Genomic DNA, 23,820 nt, shown 5'->3' on the forward strand with positions numbered 1-23,820 from the left:
CGAGGGGTACCATTTACTGCAGACCTTTTCCCACTTTCCACGTCCACACGGACAGAATCTCAATTTGGACTCGAGTGCTCTTCTAAAAAAAAAAAATTACATCCAGTCGCCTAGAAACACTCCAGACACGCTGAAACTCTGAAGTCCTGCATTTCATGCTGGCGAGAGTAACAATTGGACAAACCGGACGTCTGCTTTCGGATTTGGTTACAAGCGCTAGGAGTGAATCAAACGCATAACAATAAACCGGGAAGTCTGTTTTACTCGAATAGCGAATTTTCATACGTAGCGACCAATAGGGATGGGCGATATGGACTTAAAACTACATCACGATATTTTCTGGTGTTTATTGCGATAACGATGTCGGTGACGATATTAATATGGTATCGTGCACCGCTGTTTTTGGCTACAGGTGATCGCTGTGATCTTGAGCGTCTCAGAAACATGAACATTGATCTAAAAAAAAAAACAGATTGTCTGTAACCAAACCAGTTCCAGATTGTAGCGGTAGCTCCTCGTTTAGCGATGAACTCCTCCTCGGCTTCACGTCCGCCACGTCCACTCGTTTTCGCTCTGCACTTGAGCTGCGAAACGGGTCGCTCACCCAATCCCATTTGTATGTAATGTTTAATTAATATATTTGATAATACAAGCAAGAACTGGGGTGAAAGTATTCCCAAGCCTGATTTACATCAAGGCTTGTCGCCTGCAGTCACATGCATTTGTGTCAATTATTTGCCAGAAGGCAGCTTATTGACAAAAGAAAGGGGGAAAAAAAAAAACCTTTGTAAGCAAGGTGTTTTATGTAGCTGTACCTTAACAGGTTTTAATCGAATGCTATAGAGCCTCGGTTTGCGCTCGCAAATACTGCGGATTTTCTTCCAGCTATCAAAACACACAAATCCGACAAGCTGCTAGTCAGCACGGTGAAGAGGTCGTCTCTCTGCGGAATTACCGTCTTGTCTACTGCCAGTCAAACTGCCAGGATGTTGAGACGCGAGAGCTCTCGCATGGGTGTAAATAGTAATCAGAACGCTTTGTGATGAACGATCAGCATGTTATTAACACGCCAGGTCGAGTTGAAGGGTTTATTGGCGCAACTGAGGCACAGCTGCTTCAACTTTTAAACCTGGATGCATAAATGTGTACTGAATTCTTTTCTCCATAACCGAGCCATATAAACAGAGCTGTCAGTTTATTCGCTACGCCGATTTAGTATTTAATAACGTTTTAAATGAATTATTTCTGAGTCGGGGGTTTATGGAAAAGATGATGTACTCTACACTGATTTGAATGCTTTGTTAGGTGATAGACAAGCGGACCTAATAGATCGAATAAACTGGGAATACACAGCACAAGTTTGAGGCAGAGGCCTTTATTTGTCGTGTATATGGTACAGGTTTTCTTTACATATCCCATATTGGTAGGTTGGGGTCAGAGAGCAGGGTCGGCCATGATACAGCGCCCCCTGGAGCAGAGAGGGTTAAGGGCCTTGTTCAAGGGCCCAACAGTGGCAGCTTGGCAGTGCTGGGGCTTGAACCCTGACCTCTTGATCAGTAACCCAGAGCCTTAGCCACTGAGCCACCCCTGCCCCTTGTCATATTGTAATATTATATCTCACACTCTATTCAATCTGCACAGAATATAGGATGGAAAATTACCCTTAAACCCACTGACCTCACTTGATCACTCGCGATATAAATATTATTCATGGGAACACAGCCACAGTCCATTATCAACACAATTGTGCAGGTTATGGTGACTCGGGTCTCCTTTTTGTTTCATATTTTGTAAAGTCCAATCATTTCGAACACATTTGTCTCCTACTGATATTTTCGGATCAAAATTCTATTTTGTAAAATAAATATGATGTATACGTGTATCATGTAAAAAATGTCAAATCATGTTTCTTTGTCACCTTTTGTTTGGCTCTGTAGGACGTGGACTCTGTGCGGCACGCCTGAGTATTTAGCTCCAGAGGTAATCCAGAGTAAAGGTCACGGCCGGGCGGTGGACTGGTGGGCTCTGGGGGTTCTCATTTTCGAAATGCTTTCTGGGTGAGTGGGCAAAGGCATACGCGCACACACATATACACACACACACACACACATACACACACATTTAGACAGACTTAAGTACATGGGTTATTGGTTGTCGTCAGTCGTTTGTCTCGTTAATACAGCTTTTAGAGCATCAGTGGCTTATCAGAAAGAAATGCTGGAACAATATGAGCATGGTATGTGTTCACCACTAGAGGGCAGCACTCAGCCGAGTTTCTGAGGAATGGCGGATAAGACAAACGTGGACCACGGGACATTCTTGTAGCACAGTTTTCTGAAATGAGAAATAACACAAACCTTAACCAGAAAGGATTAGACAGAAATGGACACATCTGGCTGCGTTCCGTTTCTCGAAAACAGACTGAAACAATTAAGAAATGTTGTATTGGAATCATGAGTGAAAAATCCAAATCGGTTTCCCGCAAATGTAAAATATACCAGGATGCATGTCCATCAGCCTGACTGTTACAGGGTCCACTCTTTCACTTTCTTTCTCTCTCTCTCTCTCTCTCTCTCACTCTCACACACACACACACACACACACACACACACACACTCACTCCCACTCACTCCCTGACAATACATCTTAAACATGTTTATTATTATTATTTGGAAGTTTTTTGGCTTTTAGTATGAATATGTTCGCCTCAAGGTTATCTATAAGCTACTGTGCTCCAAAACAATGACAGAAGTCGCACTGGGGAAAATATATGTATTCAAATTTACAGTCTCTCTCTACCACCAATACGGATCAACAATTTTGATGACCTCATTCTCATCAGATTTTCCATCCAATCAAACGCTCACTAGAATTCCGAAGTGTCCCGCCCTCAACATTATAAAAATCCATGGTTCTAACTGTCACGTACGGCTTAGCCTGGGCTGTGAGGGAAGGTAAAAGCTATTGGCTGTTTAAAAAGGGGGAGGGGCCACTCCATATGTCCCACCCTGACTTCAGTGGAAGTTTTTAGGTACTTTACAGGGACTTTAAACTCGTATACAGTTTATGCAAACACTGGGTGTGCTATGTAAGCGACAACAAACACCACCCTGCTAACAAAGGCAGTGTGTGACAATTGCAGCTGTTTCATGGCTCAGGACAGATGCATCTCCTGACATCTGGCCCGGGTTTATCTGTTTTCGAAAATGATTTAATTATTTAAGAAAAGTGTAAGTACAACAGCTGGTGCAATACAACATAACTGGTCAGTGTTCCAGAATTCCCGCCTCAGTACTCTCAGATAATGGCACTGTGTCATATACTCTACGTGGAAAAGGTCAAATCTAGAACCTATAATTGTCCTTTTGCTGAAACCTTAGAGGTTCTATGTAGAACCTATAGTTCTATGTGGTGAAAAAGGTTAAAAACCAGAACATTTTTGGAATCTATGAACCCTTGAAGAGAGGGTTTTTTTTAAGCGTGTAATTCACTGCAATATCAAATCCACATTTTTGTTCCTTTGGTCAAGATTTATTTTTTTTAATTAAGATTTTTATCAAAAGTAAGTTGGTTTTATTGCTTCAACATGATACCAGGTTTAATACTCAGCAAAACAATTGTTTAGATAAACAGGTCAATAAGTAACTGCATCGTTTTATCTGATTTCTTTCTTTCTTTTTTTTTTAAAAAAAAAAAAAAGAAGAAGAAGATAATTGTGTTATGTCTGGTCGATATTTAATATCGTCTAGTCAACCAGTACAGGCCTGGAGTTTTATTTATGGATAATACTAGCAACTTGCATTGCAATCGCAATATTAGTGAGACCGATCATAATTAGATATTATCCCCTGATTGTTCGGTGCTTGGTGAAATATTAGTCTGCATCTGGTCATAGATGTTGCTGTTATTTTTCAAACCTGACCTCCAGACACCCCTGTAAGCACCCTCCCATGACCTCTGTACATGGCTTCACAACACAAGCATTTCATTTCTGGTTGTCCAGCTGCGAAGCCCAGCGGTGCTACTGTTCTCTCTGGTCCTGCTTGTTACGCTCGTACGAAGACGAATTACCTGGCCGCCATACGGTAACTCAACAGCTCTGTGTTTCCTTGGCACGAAAGGAGTTTGTTCAGAAACTATAATACATCCAGCATCCACATATAAATGGTCCTGTCTAATGTTCCCCACTGTTCCATAACAAACTTCAAATTGAAATGATTCTCAGTGCACAGCTTGTTTAAATCCATGGTAGCTCTGCATCTTGGTTCAAACAATATCATACAAATGGTTTCATAACAAATGGTTTAAACAGTTAAGTGAATTAATGGAAAACACATCTGAACCACCAGCGTAATGACCTCCTGAAAAGTGGGTAACTGGAGTCAGGTATTTCAATCAGTGTAGGTTGGGTTTGACCCTGATATAAAGCCAACACACACATTTTTATGGGTGTTGTATGTCTTGGTTCTTGAGCCTCGGCCTGTCAGTTTAAACTGAAATGTCTTTGGCGTTCTGGAGATCAAACATTTGGAGATTTCACTGGCAATGTGTCTGCCATGTTTGTTTTCCTCACTCACCCCCAACCTTGCAACCTGATTGTTCAGGAGGTTAAACACTATGTTTTAAACTTTTGAGTCTTTCTGTAAAGCTGCTCTAAGATGCCATCTTCAGACTGGCAAGCTGGTTCCTGGTCCACAGTATTGGAAAGCACTGAATGTGGAGCTAAAATGACCCCTTTGAGTTACACCCCAAGAATTAAACGTGTGAAGTTCGTAATGCTCTGGATTTTCTGCAAAAATTGCTGAGAACCTGAAAATGTTTCTGTGGTGGAAAAACCATCTTAAGAGTTCTGGAGATCCTGGAAAAAGTCCCTATGCTGAAAACATACCTAAACTCACTTAAAGGTTCTGAGATACTTGATGGGTTCCTAAGATGGAAACCAACCTGAAAAGATCCTAAAAAGGCCCCTGCAAGGGAATCCCATCTAAAATAGGTCTTATAAAAAAAAAAAATTTAAAAAAGTCTCTATTGCAAAAACCCACCTAAAGTTCCTGAGAGCCCCAAAAGGTTCCTCTAGTAGAAATCCAACTAAAAGATCCTGGAACAAGTCCCACTTAAAGTTTCTGTAATCCTGAAAAGGCTTCTCCAAGGAGGGTGCATGGTGGCTTAGTGGTTAGCCTCACACCTCCAGGGTTGGGGGTTGGATTCCCGCCACGGCCCTGTGTGCATGTGTGGAGTTTGTCTGTTCACCCCATACTCCGGTTTCCTCCCCCAAAGACATGCATGGTAGGCTGATTGGCATGTCCAGAATGTCCGTAGTGTATGAATGTATATGATTTCTGCCCTGCAGTGGATTGGCACCCCGTCCAGGGTGTACCCCGTCTCGTGCCCCATGCTCCCTGGGATAGGCTCCAGGTTCCCCGTGACCCTGTAAGATAAGCAGTATAGGAAATGGATAGATGGATGAATGGGCTTCTCCAAGGGAAATCCCCACAGAAAATTCCCAAGATCCTGTGCTGGAAACCAATCTAAAGTTCCTGTGCTCCTTCAAATTTTTTCTACTGTGAAAATTGATTTTGAGTTCCTTCAAATGTTTCTGGGATCCTGACTAGCTTATCTGATCATACAGTAAGCAAAACAAATCAGCACTGGTCTTGGCTAGGATATTGCTATCTGTCCTGGAGTAACCTGCATGCATCATAATAACCTCGACAGGTTCTCATTACTGCTTGCACAATAATTCACATCCTAAAAACTGTAGAAAGTCCATTAATTACTCACAGCTGTTAAAACCAAAGAGCAACTCTAGTGAATACAATGATGTCGTTTCAGAAAAGCGAGATGTGTCAGTTCTTTTTTTTATTATTATTTATTTTTATTTTTTTTTTATGACCGTGTCAGAGAAAATGCTCAGCTTTGTTCGTTGAGCTGAAGAATAATGTGAAAAGATGGTAAATTCATTTGGTCTTCAGTGATCACGATCACTATGACCATTCAAAGCACCAGTGAAGGATTTTTAACTAGCAATGCCCATAATGTTGATATTGCCAGCTGTTCGTATCGTGGCAAGCCATTTAAGAAACTATATTCTCAGATTAATTTGTCTGATGAACCTGAGTTTGACATTGTTTATGCATGTTTTTACAGCAGTAACTTCAGCTCCTCCATCTGACCTTTCTCTGTTATAAATGTGCTATACAGCTTCTCCCAGACTACTGCGTAGTGGAAAAAGTGAGACCCACCCGTCTTACTCCTCAGCCTCTTTAGAAGTGTTCAGTCCTGTGAGACAGAGACCCGCTCTTGGCCCTTGGCCTTTTTTCCAGTCCTTTAGAAGACAGTCTCGCTCTTGCTCGCTCTCACTCTCTCCCTCTCCCTCTCCCCCCTTTCCCTCCTCGTCTTGCACACACTTATAGACTCATTCAGGTTTAAGTGGCTTATAGAGCTCTTCTGTCTCATGTGTGCTTTGTCAAAGGCCTCATAACGGTTCTTCAGAAATGTAGCAAGTGTTTCATGAAGAGCAGTTTCCTGCCTGGTGCATTTCTCATTGCATAAATGCAGATGTTTTCCTGGTTGTCTGCATGGACCTGGTAAACACACAGTTAAATGAGAGTATAAAAATTCACCCATTTGCAGTTGTGCACTGCTGCCGATATTTTTAATACGCCTGTACTATTGCACGACGTCATTTGTCAAGTAAAAATTGGGATCACAATTGGGCATCTGTCAGTTGCAGTGAAGGAAGCATGGTCCATGTTCCTCAGTCCCAGTCAAGAAGGCATGGACTTGGTACCGGACAGTTACAGTTGAGAAGGCATGGCCTATGTGCCTTTGGGTTCCAGTAAAGGAGGTGTGTCCTCTTTAGATGGCAGTCCCATGGAAATGGTGTGGCCTTTGTGTCAGTCCCAGTGGAAGAGGTGTGGCCTCTGTGTCAGTCCCAGTGGAAGAGGTGTGGCCTCTGTGTCAGTCCCAGTGGAAGAGGTGTGGCCTCTGTGTCAGTCCCAGTGGAAGAGGTGTGGCCTCTGTGTCAGTCCCAGTGGAAGAGGTGTGGCCTCTGTGTCAGTCCCAGTGGAAGAGGTGTGGCCTCTGTGTCAGTCCCAGTGGAAGAGGTGTGGCCTCTGTGTCAGTTCCAGTAAAGGAAGCTCTATCATTTAGTACCAGTGGAGGAGGTATGGCCTCTGTCTGTCAGTCCTACTGAAGGAGGCGTGGCCTCTCTGTGCCTTTTGTTCACAGTAAAGAAGACTTGGTCTCTGTGCGACTTCCAGTCCCTGTGAATGAGTGTGGTCTCTGTTTGCTTTTTGATCCCAGTGGAAGAGGAATAGCTTCGGTGTCTATTAGTCCCAGTGAAGGAGGTGTGACCTCTCTGGCTTTCAGTCCCAGGAGGAGGCATGGCCTCTGTGTTCCTTTTGGTCCTAATAAAGGAGACATGACCTCTGTGTCCTTCAGTTCCCGTGAAGCAGTTGTGGCGTCTGTCTGTCAATCTCTCTTGTCCCTCAGATTGCTTCCTCTTTGATCTTTGAGGAAATGGAGATTTCCAAACTAAGGACGTGTTATGGAAACCTCTACCAGTTGGCTCCAGGGTCCAAATAATGTGCCTTCAGCACTAGAGTTTGATCTCTAAAACATCAACTGGTGTTCATTTCAGTCTGGTCAGACTTTCAGGAGTGGAGTCATAATAATGAGTAGTTTTACACTGCCTCTGGTGAGAAAAGTTTGCTTTGATGCTGTACTAGAGTCTACTGCACTCACATTAAGTGCTTCCACCTGCTGTTCTTGCCTGAGCCAACTGTCAACATGCGTTAAGTCCATGCGTCTTCAGGCTTATTATACCCTTATGCAGGTGTAATAGCACCACATGCCGCTGTTTGTTCTGTTCCAAGTACGAAGGAGGACAGAGAGTTGGGCTTTGCCATCCACACCCACTCTGCTTAGTTATCTTTCTGTCTTTCTCATGCTTTTTCGGAGTTCCCAACAACTGGGGTGTTTAGAAAAAGAACGTTCATGTTGCATAACCCAAATGAATTCATTTCTTTCTACTCTGTGTCACGAACTCCTGGTTAAAACGGCTTGAAAAACCTCATTGTTTCTCGCCATTTTTCATCTCCTAGCTTTCATATATTCGCTTTGTGTTGGCAGCCCGCCGCTGCTAAATCCATTACTGTAACTAAGCTATATGACTTCACACAAAGGCCTCACAATGGAAGCCCACAAATCCCTGATCCGAAACCAGTTTGTCTTTTCTACACTGTTGCTATCCAATCCAAGCTGTTGGTGGAGCTGATCTTGATTGAACAATACATGTAGCGAGTTTGGTATTTAGTTTTGTTAGACAGTATTATGATATTAAATACGATATTCTATCAGCATTCCTCCAGCCAGCTGATTTAGAGTTGGCTGTTCTTATTTGTTAGTGATAAAATAATTCAGTTGATTAAAAAAAAATAATAATAAAAAATTTATTTACAAGTTGGTGACATTTAATAGTGTACGATAGGTTGAGAAATATGACCGGACCTTTTAAGCCTTTATACCCATCCATTTTCTGTACCACATATCCTACAAATGGTCACGGGGAGCCTAGAGCCTATCCCAGGGGAACTCGGGGCACGAGGCGGGGACACCCTGGGCAGGGTGCGAAACCAATTGCAGGGCATTATCTCACTCACACACACTCATTCTCACACTATGTACAATTTGGAAATGATAATCAGCCTACAAAGCATGTATTTGAAAAAAAAACCCGGAAATTGCATCGCAAATTTTGAAAAAGGCCACAGCAAAATCAAGCATTTTTGGCTGCAGCAATCAGCAAATAAAAAAAATTCCACAAAATCCTGTATGGACTGAGTGACAGAAATTGTTCCACCCCTTCCCATATTTGACCCTCTAAATTTCAGAAACCCTGCCTTATCTAATAAGCATATATAATGAACAGGAAGTTATTTTGGCTTAACTGCTTACACGAGCTAGGTGAATTGGGTAAGACAAGAAATGTTGCGTTAAATATCAGAGACAAAAACATCACTGTGAGTAAATAAATATGAAATATTACATTGTTGCAGTCTGTGTGATTTTTCTTCGTATAGGAATACAGCATTAATTCATACTGTAGTGGTAGTGTTCCTTTCAGCAGCATGGGGCAGTAAAAAATAACCGGCTCATTAGACTCTAAATGGCTTTGAATAGTAAATCTTGGAAGTAAATCAAATTTGAGTTTAAATTTGACAGTTAATAAATTGTAATTTGGTTGTGTGTGTGTTTGTGTGTGTGTGTGTGTTTGTGTGTGTGTGTTTGTGTGTGTGTTTGTTTGTGTGTGTGTGTGTGTGTGTGTGTGTGTGTGTGTGTGTGTGTGTGTTTGTGTGTGTGTGTGTGTGTGTGTTTGTGTGTGTGTGTGTGTGTGTGTGTGTGTGTGTGTGTGTGTGTGGTGAAGGATTGGGTGTAAATGTAAATGCTGGCAGGGTAATGATCTACAGTCAGTCCTGGAGAAACGCTCATAAAAAAGCAGATAGTGTTCACACTCCTGTATATGAAACACACACACACACATACACATCTCTCTTGCGAGAATTTTAGGGAATAAGTTTTGTATTTTGTGTGATTCAGTGTGAAATAAGGAATTGACAGACATGCTGGGCTTTAGAGGTCAGCTGAATCGAGGCGCCAATATTTTTCAGTATTGGAAGAGGCATTAACGTAACTGAGCAACCGGAGACACATCATTTGTTACTTCTCGTCACTTTGCACAGATTTACTGGATTCGGTAGTCCTGCCAACAAGACCGAGAGCTCTGTGTTAGTCTTCATCACTGGTCTTTTCTCTTTTTTTTTTTTCTTTTCTTAAACGGTAATTTGACTCGAGAATCTTTTGCAGTAGGAAAATAAACAGATTATAATTTTTTTTTTTTTTTTACATTCATTTCTAAGCAGTCAAGTCAGTGTTTTCTATTTCAGAGTCTATGGTCTTCTCATCCACACTAATCACTCTATGCCACTGTGTTGATATGTTCGCAGTTACCCGCCGTTTTTTGACGACAATCCCTTTGGCATCTATCAGAAGATCCTGGCAGGAAAGCTGGAGTTTCCACGGCATCTGGACTTCTACGTAAAGTAAGCTCGAGCCGAAACGATGCAAAGACAAATGAACGCAGCTTAATTACACGTTCTCCGTTAACAAGGTGACTAGAAAGGACAGAATTGGCTTATTCATCAAGTTGATTCATTTTGCTAATACGTCGTCTTGTAGATGGCTTTGCCTCTGCGACCTGTACAAGGCTACCCGAAGTGTAGTCGCGAGACAAACAAACACACACACACACACAGCCACACTCCCACATTCTCATCAGAATGTGCTGCAGTCTAATCTGACTAATGCTGATGTGAACCCATTAGCTCAGGCCCGAGACAGCTGCAGCAAAGGAATGCACACTTGTTACTCTCTCTCTCTCTCTCTCTCTCTCTCTCTCTCTCCCTCTCTTTCTTTCTCTTTCTTTCTTTCTTTCTCTCTCTCTGTACTGCTACCAACTCTACTTGCACAGCCCTTCTATTCACACACTATACATCAGGCTTATGCAGTATGGAGAGATGACTTGATGTGTGTTATCAGTCATCTTAATACACTTTCATGAAGGGAAAGGAAGATTGATCAGACCAGCAGGTGTTCCATTTCATTTCACAGCATTACTTACGGCATTCCTCATAAGCCTAGAGCAAGAATAGTGAAATTTTACAGCATCGTCACGTACAGAAGACGCTCGGCGGTTTGAGTCCAGCTGGTCAGGAAGTGAAAATGTTAAAGAATGAAAGAATTAAGGATATAAATCCCTTGTTCGGAAAGAGCGGCTAATTAAAACCGATACAAATACAGATATGAATACAAGATGCGCCATTTTTACATTTTTATCATTTATTTATTTATTTATTTATTTATTTATTTATTTATTTTCCTTTCCTTTTTTGTTTATTTTTTATAAGAAAGCGTGCCCACACAGGGTATCCGGTTGAGACTAGAGGTGAGCACGAGGACTGGGTTCCCATGAGACGCAACAAAAAGTCACATGATCGGGAGGTTTTTACTTTCATGTAGTGTAGGCACATAGTTGTAGGGTTCGTATGCAAAAACACACCCTTCTGGTTTAGGCCACATCCACTTTGGGTTTAAATCCAAATACAGATACAAATATCTGGAGCACTAAACTCGTACAGCCACCACTAAAGATGGCATGTGATGGCTTATCTATACTACACTTGAGTAACAAGTTGAAAGCTCGTGATGGATCACTTTGATGTTCAAGTGTGTAAGCTTTTGTACTTACCTGGAACTCGAGTGCTTTTTATAAAGGAATTCAGTGATCATTAATCAGGAAAATGTTAAGAATGTGAACGAGTTGAATTCCCTAGAAGACCAAGTCAGATTCTAGTACAATTAATGTGAAATGATTGGGAGTGCTTATGGGTGAACAGAAGCGCACAATGAAGCGACAACACACAAGCCGAAAGTCAACAAAGAAACACGTGTGTTCAGAAAATAAGAAACCAGAGATGATATCCTTTGTCAGATGAATGGTACAATCCTATATTGTGCCGTTTATGAGCAGATTAATATCCGATTCTGAGAACATGGCAACAAGTAGAGAGAAAATGAAGATCATTAACCAACTAAAGTGTTTGAAACAAAAATTCCTCCAAGATGTGTTGGTTATACCACAAGCACTGTTGAGAATTCTCGATTCTGATTGGTCAGAACTATGAACAGATAAAACCTACATGTCATTTTTCAATAAATAAAATATTCTTAGCTTTGGCAAATAGTTGTGAAATAAAATACTTGATGTTATTGGACGGTTGTAGACATTGGGGTGGTAGCAGATATTTTGCTGATAACGTCCAAGCTCGTGCTAAGCTTTTACGCTATCGGATGTGTAAATTTCATGTCGTTTCGGCCAAACGAGAAGCTTTCTCGAGCCTAACGTGACCATCCATCACAGTACCTGAACACATTAGCATTACATCATACTTTCCCTATAATACATCAGTGGGCTTCAGGGGCTTCAGCACACACTATCGATGTTTGAAGGCACTTGGCGGAACTTCAAACACAGATCGAGACCTTTAAGGCAGGTGCGTTTGTTTGAGTGGCATTTTGACAGCGCTAAGTAAGCCAGACGTTGGTCAGACAAAAGCTGTATGTCAGGAGAGGCTTGAAAAGACAGACAGGAGAACATCCATGTGCGCCAAGCCGTGTTAGGATAAGACCGTTGCAAGCGCACATATCCGAGGCATCAACTTGACAACGTAATAAGCAGAAGAAATACGAGGCCCTTCTACTAGAATCAGAATAATAATAAGATACTTGGCACATTGAGGCATGATGAAATGAATATATTCATGTGAATGTGATTAGAATATTACAAAGGCAGCAATAATTCATGCACGCGGCTACAGGTAATAATCTTCGATCAGAAAGCTGATTTTATTTGGAGTTATCTCTGGATATTTGTTATGAGAAATGCCAGTGTTATCATGAAACACTACAGTTGATGCTACCAGTATGTCATCAAACAGATATGGAAAAAATATATGCCGTTTTTATTCCTCGTATATCAAAGAAAGTTGCCAATTTGTTTATTAAAGAATGACCTCATATTTTTTTTTAGCCATTTACATTTACTTTTAAACGTCTGCGAAAGGGGTTGGTTCATGTTATCGCTCACAGTATGGCAGCTATAAACAGTTGTTCCTTCACCTCCCACTCTTTCACTTTCTTCTGAAGTTAACAAGACAAAAAAAAAAATTGCAGTGTCACGTTACCAAGAAACCGTCTTCTCTGGCAGAAAACGTACCGTTGACACTGAAGACGACTTCTATAAATATCTCCCCACAGAAAACATAACCATATCAATGTTAAATAATAACGCGTTATTTAACCAGTCCACTGTACTCTATACTCGTCCCTGAATGAGCTGTTACTATAGAAACGATAACGTATTCGAATGAGCGCGGTAATATACACAAAGCTGCCGTTATAGGAAATGTAATCATCACTTTGTGACCAATCAGATTTGCGAATTCAACAGCGTTGTGGTATTAAACTGAATATTACACCATACTTGCTTTTTTTGTTGTTGTTGTTTTTTAAATCAGTTTAAGAGGGTAAGGCTTAAAAATGTTTTTAACCATCAGTCATAAATACCGTGCTGCAATCTTTCAGCGATACATTTCACGGGAATTCTTTGTGAGGCTCCTGGTTGGATGAAGCGAATGAACTAGACTAGGAGTGGGATTTATAGTCAGGGTCGAAAGCTTTACTATGCTGTCCTCATGTTTCCATTCAGGGATCTCGTCAAGAAGTTTCTGGTGATTGACCGAGCGAGAAGACTTGGAAACATGAAGGTGAGTGATGTTATAGTTAATTGTCCTGGCGTTGCACATTATTCATAGGAACGCGAGGGTTTCAATTGGGATTTAGGACGTGGTGGGTAAGCCCTAATTATTTCATGGGGGTCAACATTGTGTTCTTGACATTAATATTACAGGAATGTGATTGAAACAAATGTGTTGGTAATTAATAACTTTTTTTTTGTCACACCGTGTATCAAAACTGCTGGAATATTTTCGGATTCTTTTCTGGTGAAGAGACGCAATACAGTAAACTAGCAACATTTTGCCGTAATGATCAACTGTACTGTATGATCGACAGCTCTTAGTATTTAGTTGTCTTAACTGAAGGAACACATTTTATTTGAAATGAAAGCATTTCTCTTTTAAAAGTCAGACTGTATAACATAAACGTAATTACGGGGCCAAGCACCTAATGTGCGTATTGGGTTAGGGATTTCCCCCGAGCAGCGAGCACTTGCATAACAGCTCGCAGCGCTAAACAACGCACTTCCATGTTTTCATGTTTTGTTTACATTGCCACGTGTGTTTTTGTTTTGATTCATGTCTTGTCTCCAACCATGTCACCACTGTGTATCCCGATTAGTCTCACCTGTTTTTAGTTTGTGTCTTTAAACCCCTGCGTGTCTTTGTCCTGCGCGAAGTATTGTTCAGCGTTTTGCCTCCTGACTTTGCCGAGACGTTTGTTTCATGTGCTGCTTTCCCAGTTCTTGATTTTGTTCTGCTCCCTCATTTTGTGCTTGATCATAGTTGTTTGCAAAGCACCAGACCTCTGCCTTTTTCCTGTTTCCGAGGGTTGCCTACATTTTGCTCATACTTTAGAAGCTTAATCATGCAATTATGCCATGTTCTATATTTCTCAAACCTCAGAATCTCCATTAATAACATTCCATAACGATGTTTTTCAACCTTTACAATGCTCTACTGGTTTGAATTGCTTTCACACAACATAAAAACACATCTGCCCAATGAAAGAAGATAAAAGTTAGCTTTGTGATAAATTCTGACTGTTTAAAGATGTGTGGCAGCTTAGGAACACCCCTCACACTGAATTATTGATTTATTTATTTATTTATTTATTTTGATTTTCTACTATACATAGCTTTGAAAACAACAAACTTTTTTGAACTGAACTGTTTCCCTTTAGACTATTAGAACTTGACTTGTAGTTGGGATTCATGTAAAGTTCCCCAAAAGTGAAAAGGGAGACAATAGGATTCAAAGGTTTCATTCAAACTGCAGCGCAGAAACATGGCGAACTTTTCAACAGTTGGTATCTGACGTCAAATTGAATAGATTTGGCTTTTGTCCATTTGGCTACAGAACATATCGTTTCCAACAACTTGATCAAAGCGTGACATGAGATCACACTTAGCTAGCCGAGTTTCGGCTATTTGACAGAATTGATCCACAGCGACATCCAATGGGATTTCCCAGACTGTCACACATGTTTGAAACACATTGAACATGACGCTGTTTTTGCAACAACTTGATTTACATCCGCTGATCTGCTGTTATAAAATGTATGATATCTGTGAAAAAAAATATATATGTATATTCCAAATGCATGGAGAAAAAATCTGATTGTGGTGTAGAACTTTGGTGCCTTATAGAAGTACCGCAACAAGGCGTGAGCATGGAAAGTGTAGCAGAGACTTGAGGCGCTACCTCCCAGCTGGGCTTCAATCCCCTGATAGGGTCAATTAGGGTTTGTTTTAACCAGGTGTAGATTTCTATTTAATGGCGGTCATGTTTCGTATTGACCTCTGCTGGAGCAGATTTCACAAATTGGCATCCGGTGTGGCGTCTGACACGCGCTCGGTCTCGGCGCTGATGTCATCGGTGCTGGGAAATTGTTGAATGCATATGCGTCTGTTTCCATTTTTCCATCAACTGTAGTTATGGTAATAAAACCACAGATGATTATTCATAGCAAATGTGGATTGTCTTACCACTCAAGCTTTTTTTTGTGTATGTGTGTGTGTGTGCCGCTCTCTAGCCACGACATGTTTTAAAAGATGGTGTCCATGCAGAAAGCATGCTTGGATTAACTTCAAAAAGATCTTTTGATGTTATTTCATCGTTTCTTACTCATGTGTCTCTCTTTTCCGTCGTTTCAGCATGAATTACTAGCTTCATGGTTAATAGACAATGAGAATGAAAGGGAGCGTGAAGAAAAGAGTGTACTCATTCACAGGAAGATGGGCATGGTCTAACACTCCTGTAATACATCAGCTTGAAGGTCGAATCAAATATTTTATAGTGCTGAAGTCATCTTACAAACTCGCCACATGTTTCATTCGTGAACGTTTGTGTTTCCTTTTCCTGTGTCCTTGACTTTTACTGGCTATAGATTGCCATAGTGAAGATGAAAGGTCTCAGAATTTCGCAATTCATCAGTGTATCAATATTGCACAATCCCATATGCATGAGATTTTTGCTTGGCTGTGCTCCCATATAGAAAGAAATGCTTTACACTAGCACGTATGTGTGTTCTTTTGTTGGTTTCTTTCAAATCTGAGGTTTAGTTCCTTTGCTTCTCTTTCTGAAGTCACTTATTGAGGTCTTTGTGTGCTTCTTCTTTGGCAGAATGGAGCAGATGATGTGAAAAAGCACAGGTGGTTCAAGACGGTAGACTGGGATGCAGTGCCCAATAGAAAACTAAAGGTAAATTTCGTTTATTTTCAGTGTTCATATGATTTCCAGTGTCGATTATAACCAAGATGTTACACACAGGGACATAAGCAGACCTTTTACAATGGGGTGACTAGGTCAGACCCGGTGACTTTATCTGGGGTGGGGCTATAATGGCTACCCTTATCTGTGTAAGGCCTGAGTAGGATGTATGTTGGACAGGATCCCAAATGGTAGCTAATAACAAAATGAAGAATTCCAGTGTTATGCCTCCAAATAATGAATACCGTTAACGTTAAAAATTTGGATGTTTGTTCACCCTGTTTATTCACTGTGGTCAATGAAGCCAAGTAATAGTTCACTTCTATGCTAGCTAGCTAAACCTGCTTGTTCCTGGATGACATTACACTCACATTGACAATCCTCGGCATTGGACAATGATGAAATTAACTTTCCCCAGAGATTTCATTCATACGGTGGCCCATAAGCTCAAAGCACATTAGCAAATCAATAACACAACAAATTAGGAGGAAAAAAAAACTTATTATGAAACACATTATCTTAAATGCTCGTTGTTGATTGGACACGGCATATGACCATCACATGGAAAAAGCGGGGGGGGGGGTGCACTTTTTATGTCGGTTATCTAGTTAGTCTAGCAACAACGATTTAATGTAATGGTGTATTAGTCTCAGTGTCCTCATCGGGGTTTCCAACACTATGGTAAGGTTTTGGCTCTGTACTCTCTTTTCAACACCTTAAGTCCTCGTTTTTTTTTTGTTTGTTTGTTTTTTTCTTACAGCCCCCCATAGTTCCTAAGGTATCTCACGAAGGCGACACATCTAACTTCGAAGCCTACCCCGAGGACGAGTGGAAAAAAGAGACTCCGGTGTCTCCAAAGGATCTGGAGATTTTCAAGAACTTTTGAAAATGGAAAAAGAGGGATTTAAAGTTTCCCTCCGCTGCTGCAATGTATCCATTCCACTACGGTGGCCAGCCTCAGCCTGCTCTTCTGTCATCTCGTGATTGACAACACAAGGGAACGATTGGCCATCATGTTTACCATCACCATCATCCTCAAGAACAAGTGTGGAGAGAAGGAAGCGCTATTTATTTGTGTTTCTCTGAGTCTACTTGTTTTATGCAAAAAAAAAAAAAAAAAAAACCACACACACACACCAGAGGTGTCTAAGCCAAGAACACCACCAATAGTCCGATACAGTTTACGTCAACGTAGGCGCTTTCGGGGAAAAAATTACTTTCGGACATGTTTGTTGTGTGGCTCTGAAGTCATGTGAGATGGAAAGCCAGAGGACCCAAAGAGTTACACTTTTTAAATGTCCGGACGGTTTGTTATACGTCTAGCTTTGCTTTTATTTAAAAGGTTTTTATCATAAACCACAAGTAATAAGACGAACATGATGTCTTAAAGTAGGGATGCATCAATACCATTTTGTTTTGTTTTTTTCCAAACCAAACACGAGTACATGTTTTTAGTGCTTGTTGATACCAATACTGATACCAAAATGAATCCCCTACTTCGTATTAATCAATCAGGGACATCACAGACCTTTATATTCAGTTCTATGTCATTTTCCCCGGTTTAAATGCCCAGGGTGTCCCAAAAAATGGACGTCCACGTCTCGGTTAAGAAGTGGATTCCAGTCTTTTTGAATTTGTTAATAAGTTTGGCAACAGTGTTCTGTGTGTGTGATGTGTTTGTCCTGTTTCCTGTTAAAGTCCATCGCAACCTTGTGACCGCTTCCTAATCCAGCCATGAGAATGATTTTTTTTTTTTTTTTCAATATGTTCTTCTGTTGTCAAGTATAAAAACTTTTGGAAGGCATTTTGCTTAAAAAAAAAAAAAAAAAAAGTGTTAATTTACCGTGTGTGTGGAGACTTTTGGGACACCCTGTAGCGTCCAAGAAAAGTGCACAAGTGCGTGTTCATGCCCTTGGACTGCTAGACTCATTCTTCATCAGAGAGTTCACTTTAAAGGACGTGCGTTCGCTAGTTACATTAGTTACCTTGGGTCGTGTAGGGTTGCAGCAGGTTTTGTTTCGCTTTGGAAATGCACATCCTTACGTATGTTCTTGGTTCCATCGCGTCAGAATCCCTTTCTGCTGAGGACCAAGAGTGGGCGATCATCATTAACAATACACTGGATAAGAGCTGAGATTTTCTCTCGGCTAGCTTGAGTTGTATGTTTTTGTTGTAGGATGATGCTGTCGTTCTTCCTTTTGCTATTTTCAAAGAGCACATCTTGCTGTCTGATTTTGCTTTGATCGATCATTATTCGTGAAATACATCAAGATCGCTGTCTTTGTGTCGTCTGTTCATTAATTCAACACCACTGACTTGGTGGCTTATGTCACATAGTATCACCTGGAATTGGAGCACAAGGACAAGTAAAAGAGCACAGAAACTGACTGATATCAGTATCTGTATCGATGCATCCCTATCACGAACTCTACCAAATTTTTGTCAAAAATGGGCGATTTTTTTTCTAGTTACTGTGACATGGTGCTTTTTGACTTTTAACTAGTAGCTTTTGTTTTATGTTGAGGTTTGCTGCACCTTCAGGAACATGAGACGTCCTCCTGCTCCTCTTACGAAGTCGTGTCCTCGTTATCTCTTGTAAATAATTGCATGTACGTAACTAAACTTTTAGCACTTGCCTAAGGTGGCCTTATATTAGGATGTGTAAATTGACGCGTAGTCTCTTTGTAGAAAAAAAAAAATGGCATTGGTGTGTTGGCTGGTGCGGTCAAATCACTTACTCTGGAATATAAAAACTCTGTATAGATACGTGAGAACTAAGTTTACTGTTAAATTATTAGTGTGTGTGTGTGTGTGTGTGTGTTTCCAAATCGAGTTCTTCCTCTCTTTCTTCTTCTTCTTGTCTTTCATGAGTGAACAAATTCACACGTTTTCTACAGAGGTTGCGTGACTGCTAATTCTTAACTAGCAAAAAAGGCACCAACTATTCATCTAGGCCGTAGTTAAAGCACAAACCGTTTCAGGACTTCATTATTTATAGGCTGTTTGATTTGTGCCGTAAAGAACGTGTCAACAAATTACAAGTTATACAATACACTTCAGCATTAATGCTGTCTTAGGCTACGATTTTTGCGATGAAAGTAAATAAATCGGTGCAAAAGAGTACATCTGTGTATCATAGTACAGTATTTATGGACGGACCAATTCTTAAAATGTACAAGATGGCGGCTCGGCTGAAATGGTCGATTCTGGAACGGAGAGTGTGCAGCTTAATGGTGGTTGGAGGATGTGATGTGTACAGCAGCCTTAACAGCATTCGAAAATAAGTCTCTTTGAGCTGGCTTTCGTCACCGAACTGACTATAAACTAGCGAAGTGGGATTGGATAGTGATGTGCAAAAATATAAATAAAGGAGAGGAGTGGGTTTTTTTAAAAAAAAACAACACTTCATGCAGAGTGATATCAAAGTGTTAAGTCCATTAAAGCAAAAGAAAGAGAAAAGCTTTTCCCAGTGCATTTGACTGTAGACTTGTATATTTACTGTAGGTACATCTATCCAACGTCTCCTTACCGTCTGCCTCGGTTTTATGTTGTGGTTTTTTTGTTGTTGTTTTTTTTCATTGCCCCAACTAGTCAACATTCCCACTGCAGCGACTAGTAATTTATTAGTTAACTAGTCTATGCAACCCATCATACATTACCAGTCAACAGTTTGGGCAAAATCGTTTTATATTTTAAATTCTTAGAGATATTCCTAATGAAGCTTTACACACTCTTGCCATCTTCCCAACCAGCTTCATGAGTCGTTTTACCCAGGAAGCTTTTCTTAAAAGTTCCCATAATAGCCCATAAGCTCCTTCCTGCTTAAAATGGAAAAACTACTTGTTAATTCATTTTAAATCAAATAAATAAATAAAAAAAGTTCAACCTGATTATTAAAAAATGCATTTGATTCAAACATAAATTTATACGTGTTAATTAAATAGAAACAAATTCAAAGCAAAATGCCTCGATGACTGCTGTAAACATACTTCTTCAGTGTCCTAATGTTGGACTGGTAGTGTGTACCGTGTATATTCATCATGAAAGTAGAGTAGAGTGAGGGGGGAAAATATACACAGGACAAATCACAGAACGTGACAACTGGATCTTCCACTACATATCCACCTAATCCACTGCTAGAAGGTTCGACAGTCATAACTATGGCAACTCCAAAATATTGTGCCCAACTCTCTGAAAGAAAAAGAAAACTCTGATTGTTGCATAAAATCTCAGAGTGTAGAGCTTTTAGCTCGGAGTACACACATGACCTCTGGATTTTAATGTTCCGCAACCTTTTAATGTTTTATCAGTACAGAAATAGGAAGCATATCAATGTAGATATCTGGGTGCTGCACATTGTGAATGAATCTGTAATACTACTACACTGTCTCTTGCATGTCTTAGACATGTTGCTGGTTGTTGTTTTTTTTCTTTTGGTTTTTATTTTATTTATTTTTTATAAAGCATCTACCGTTCTCAGCTTTTTACCTCTTGATGTCTTTTACTACAGTGGAAGTCCTAGCAATATTTAAGCTCTATGAACTTAAATATTGCTTTAAATAAAGCATAGGAAATTTTTATACAGATTTTTTAATGATGATTTTTTTTTTTTCTTTCTGTTCTTTAGTTAGACATATTTGGTTGCTTTTTTCCAAACTGTGCATTTAAAGTGGTGCAAGTGCAGTGTTACCTGCTGTTTACGAGAGCTAAAAACCAGAACGGAATAAACCTTTCATGTGGACAGTGGGCTGACGTTTTTCTCCTTTTTTTCTCTCTCTCTCTCTTTTTAAAAAAAAAAAAAAAAAAAAAAAAAAAAGACCAAAGCCTGTGCAGAATTTCTGGTGTGTCTGATTTATTTTTGCTAGATTTATTTTTATTATTGAAATTTAATACTTATCTTCTTACTTCCAAGAAGAAAAGAAAAATTAAACTTTACTCTTTACTTTTGTATTTAGACCTGCAAAGAACTCATTACAAATCTCAAAGGCTCTAAGGTACCCATGTCTGCCAGAGAAGTATGTTTGTATGCTAAAAACCTCATATAGACTACAGTTTTCCTGACAGGAAACGCTGCAGAAAAGCACAGCAAGTTGAGCATCAAAATGACCTTCTCACTATATGACATAATTGTCCGTAGGCAATGTCTAATATTCTGAAATAATATTATTGACCACCCACGCCATTACGTACATGTTGTGTAGGTGTTTTACCAACTATAAATCATCAGTGAGACAACGCACCTCCGTATGCGCTGTATAAACTCGAACGCTAACTCATTCACTGAGACCTGGTGGGTGCTGAATGATCTCATCATCGTCGTCGTCGTCTTTCATCGTGCTGAAAGAACAAGTCGGGTTTTTCATGCTCATCGAGGACTTGCTGACCTTTTCCAAATCCAACATGGCTTGTACAGATTTGCAGTTTTAAGGCCGACTTGGATGAAGTTCGAAAGGTTCTGGAATTCCCATTTGACAAGATCTTAACCTAGAGTACTCCCCAACCCTGTTTCTTGAGATCCCGCCATCCTGCAGGACTGCAAATTGATTCTGACATGCCTAGTCCCTCATATTCCCTCTAGAATTCATTCTAATGAACTTTTATAAGCAAGTTGGAACCTCTGCTCTAGGAAAAACATAAAGGCTGATCTATGCCCACACTAAAAGGGCATTTTTTTTTCCACCCCCTTGATTCCAGTGAAATCGTGGGTAGTTTTGTTGACATAGCTTCCCACTGCTTTATTGAATCCTGATGACATTTATGTAATGACAAACCACATTTTGACACATCAGCAGGCAAACTTAGGCTCATTTCTCTTCAGAAGAGTGAACAAAACTGCACCGTTCAGGATAAAAATGCTGGTCATTTGGGTGGTACACCTTAAGGGTGGTACATCTAGCAACTTCTCATGACCATTGATTTTGGTGGGACAGGACAGCTTCTTCAATCCTGTCCAAGAAGAGCACACAGAAGGTATAACATCATTACTGACAGGTTTCTCTAAAACCATGCAAAAGCTTCGGGCATTGGAAAAGGCACACACACACACACACACACACACATGCAAAAGCTTCGGGCATTGGAAAAGGCACACACACACACACACACACACACACACACATATCTTCTTTTTTTTATCAACCTTTGCTTGGGAAACAAGGTCACCATGTTGTATATGCATTTCTGATGTACAGACATTATCTGCTCCATAATCCCCCTGTCCCTCTCCCAATCTGGGAAATGATTCTGTACATCATACACACACTGACTGCACTTACATTTTACTTTGGTTTGAATTTATTATTATAATAATTTAATTCTGAGTTTGCTATAAAAGTACATCCCAATTTGGCATAATAACCATAACACTGGCAACCCTGTCATCAACTGTCCTGTCCACTGCTCCTCCTTTACGGAAAATGTTAATAGAGTGAGCATGGGGCAGTGTGATCCCTACCCCAATGGGCCTGTATTAGCGCTAGCTAGCGCTACTTCCCATTTTTGATCATCAGGTGCGGTAATAATTCTATGGAGCCAAATTGGGGAATTGAACACCCTGCCCTATGATTGTACTCTAGAAAGGTAAGTGAATCAATTGAAAAAAAAATTTTAATCGTCGAATCAAAAAAGGGAATTACTATTTCAACAGAATTTCAAATGTATAGAATGTGAATGAGACATTTTATGAAGATTAACTCTAGATTCTCCACTCTAGACATCCGATATCTTGTGCTAAATTGTAAACTGTTTAGCGTCTAGGAAAAGAATTCATCTCTGCAATTTTATTCTTCACTTTGGTGCCATTTTTAGGGGAAAAAAAAAAATCCAAAAAAGTCTCACATGAGACCAGAACTAGCAATCATTTGCAGAAGGTTTCAAACAGAAACAAGCTCTTTCTCATCATAAATATAAGCTGTAGACAAGGCACCTTTTTTCTTTTTTTTTTTCTTGCGTTGACTTCCACCTTGTAATTGGGACACGAGTCTGATGTGATTAAAGGGACTAATGCAGTTACACACATGCACATTTTCTTTAACCAACCTTCTGTAGACCACAAAAGAGAGCGATGGATGAAGAGCTCTGGGTCAACAACATCATCTCTCTCAACAAAAGAAGCTTGCCTTAATGACAAGTTTGCAGCTCTTATTAGGGCACGTAAGAGCTCGAGGTGTGATAAGATCAAAAAGGTCTGTCATCATGTGCATGCACACGGCCACACCCGCACTCAGCATCAAAAATGCTGACAAGAGTTTCTCTGCTGTTTCTCTGCTGTTGTGACTTCTGTATAGGGGTTGCATAGACTAGTTGACTAATGCATTAGTCACCGCTCTGGGGAGTCACTAGTCATCACCCTGGGGAGCTGTCAAGTACGGCTGAGATGCAGGCAGACAGGATAGAAAACTGGTTCAATATACTTTGCTAGTCTGAAAATATTTCAGACTAGATGAAGTCAATTCTCATTTGCACATCACTATCCAATCCCACTTCAGCTGTTACATTATAAAGTTCTATCCTCGCTTGTATTCTGTATTTCTTTTCTCCAGACCGGAACATGCAGCTGCTTTGTGTGCTGAAGTAAACGTTGAATTTCTTTGGAAAAGAACTCACCACTGGAGGATTGGTGTCATGCCTCCTGGGACAACAACAGTTCCTGAAAGCAGATTTGGGTCTGTTTTATTATAATATCAAATGTTCTTTTTTTTTAAAAATGTCTTTCAACAGCTGGTCCGATTCATTAGACAGGCCGCTGACCCAC

General features: G+C 40.3%; 1 protein-coding gene across 2 annotated transcripts in view; it reads left to right on the forward strand.

Moving 5' to 3' along the window:
• Window positions 1–18,347, forward strand: part of prkx (protein kinase X-linked) — a 39,571-nt gene extending 21,224 nt beyond the window's left edge. For both annotated transcript variants that reach the window (XM_053615281.1, XM_053615282.1), the window contains exons 4-8: window positions 1,938–2,057; window positions 10,008–10,103; window positions 13,328–13,385; window positions 15,981–16,058; window positions 16,828–18,347. In XM_053615281.1, coding sequence (XP_053471256.1) covers window positions 1,938–2,057; window positions 10,008–10,103; window positions 13,328–13,385; window positions 15,981–16,058; window positions 16,828–16,953 — 478 coding nt within the window. In that variant the 3' untranslated portion in view covers window positions 16,954–18,347. The remainder of the gene's footprint in view (window positions 1–1,937; window positions 2,058–10,007; window positions 10,104–13,327; window positions 13,386–15,980; window positions 16,059–16,827) is intronic.
• The last annotated feature ends 5,473 nt before the right edge of the window (window positions 18,348–23,820 follow it).

The sequence above is a fragment of the Ictalurus furcatus genome, chromosome 26 (assembly GCF_023375685.1).
Source record: "Ictalurus furcatus strain D&B chromosome 26, Billie_1.0, whole genome shotgun sequence".
Lineage (NCBI taxonomy): Eukaryota > Metazoa > Chordata > Actinopteri > Siluriformes > Ictaluridae > Ictalurus > Ictalurus furcatus.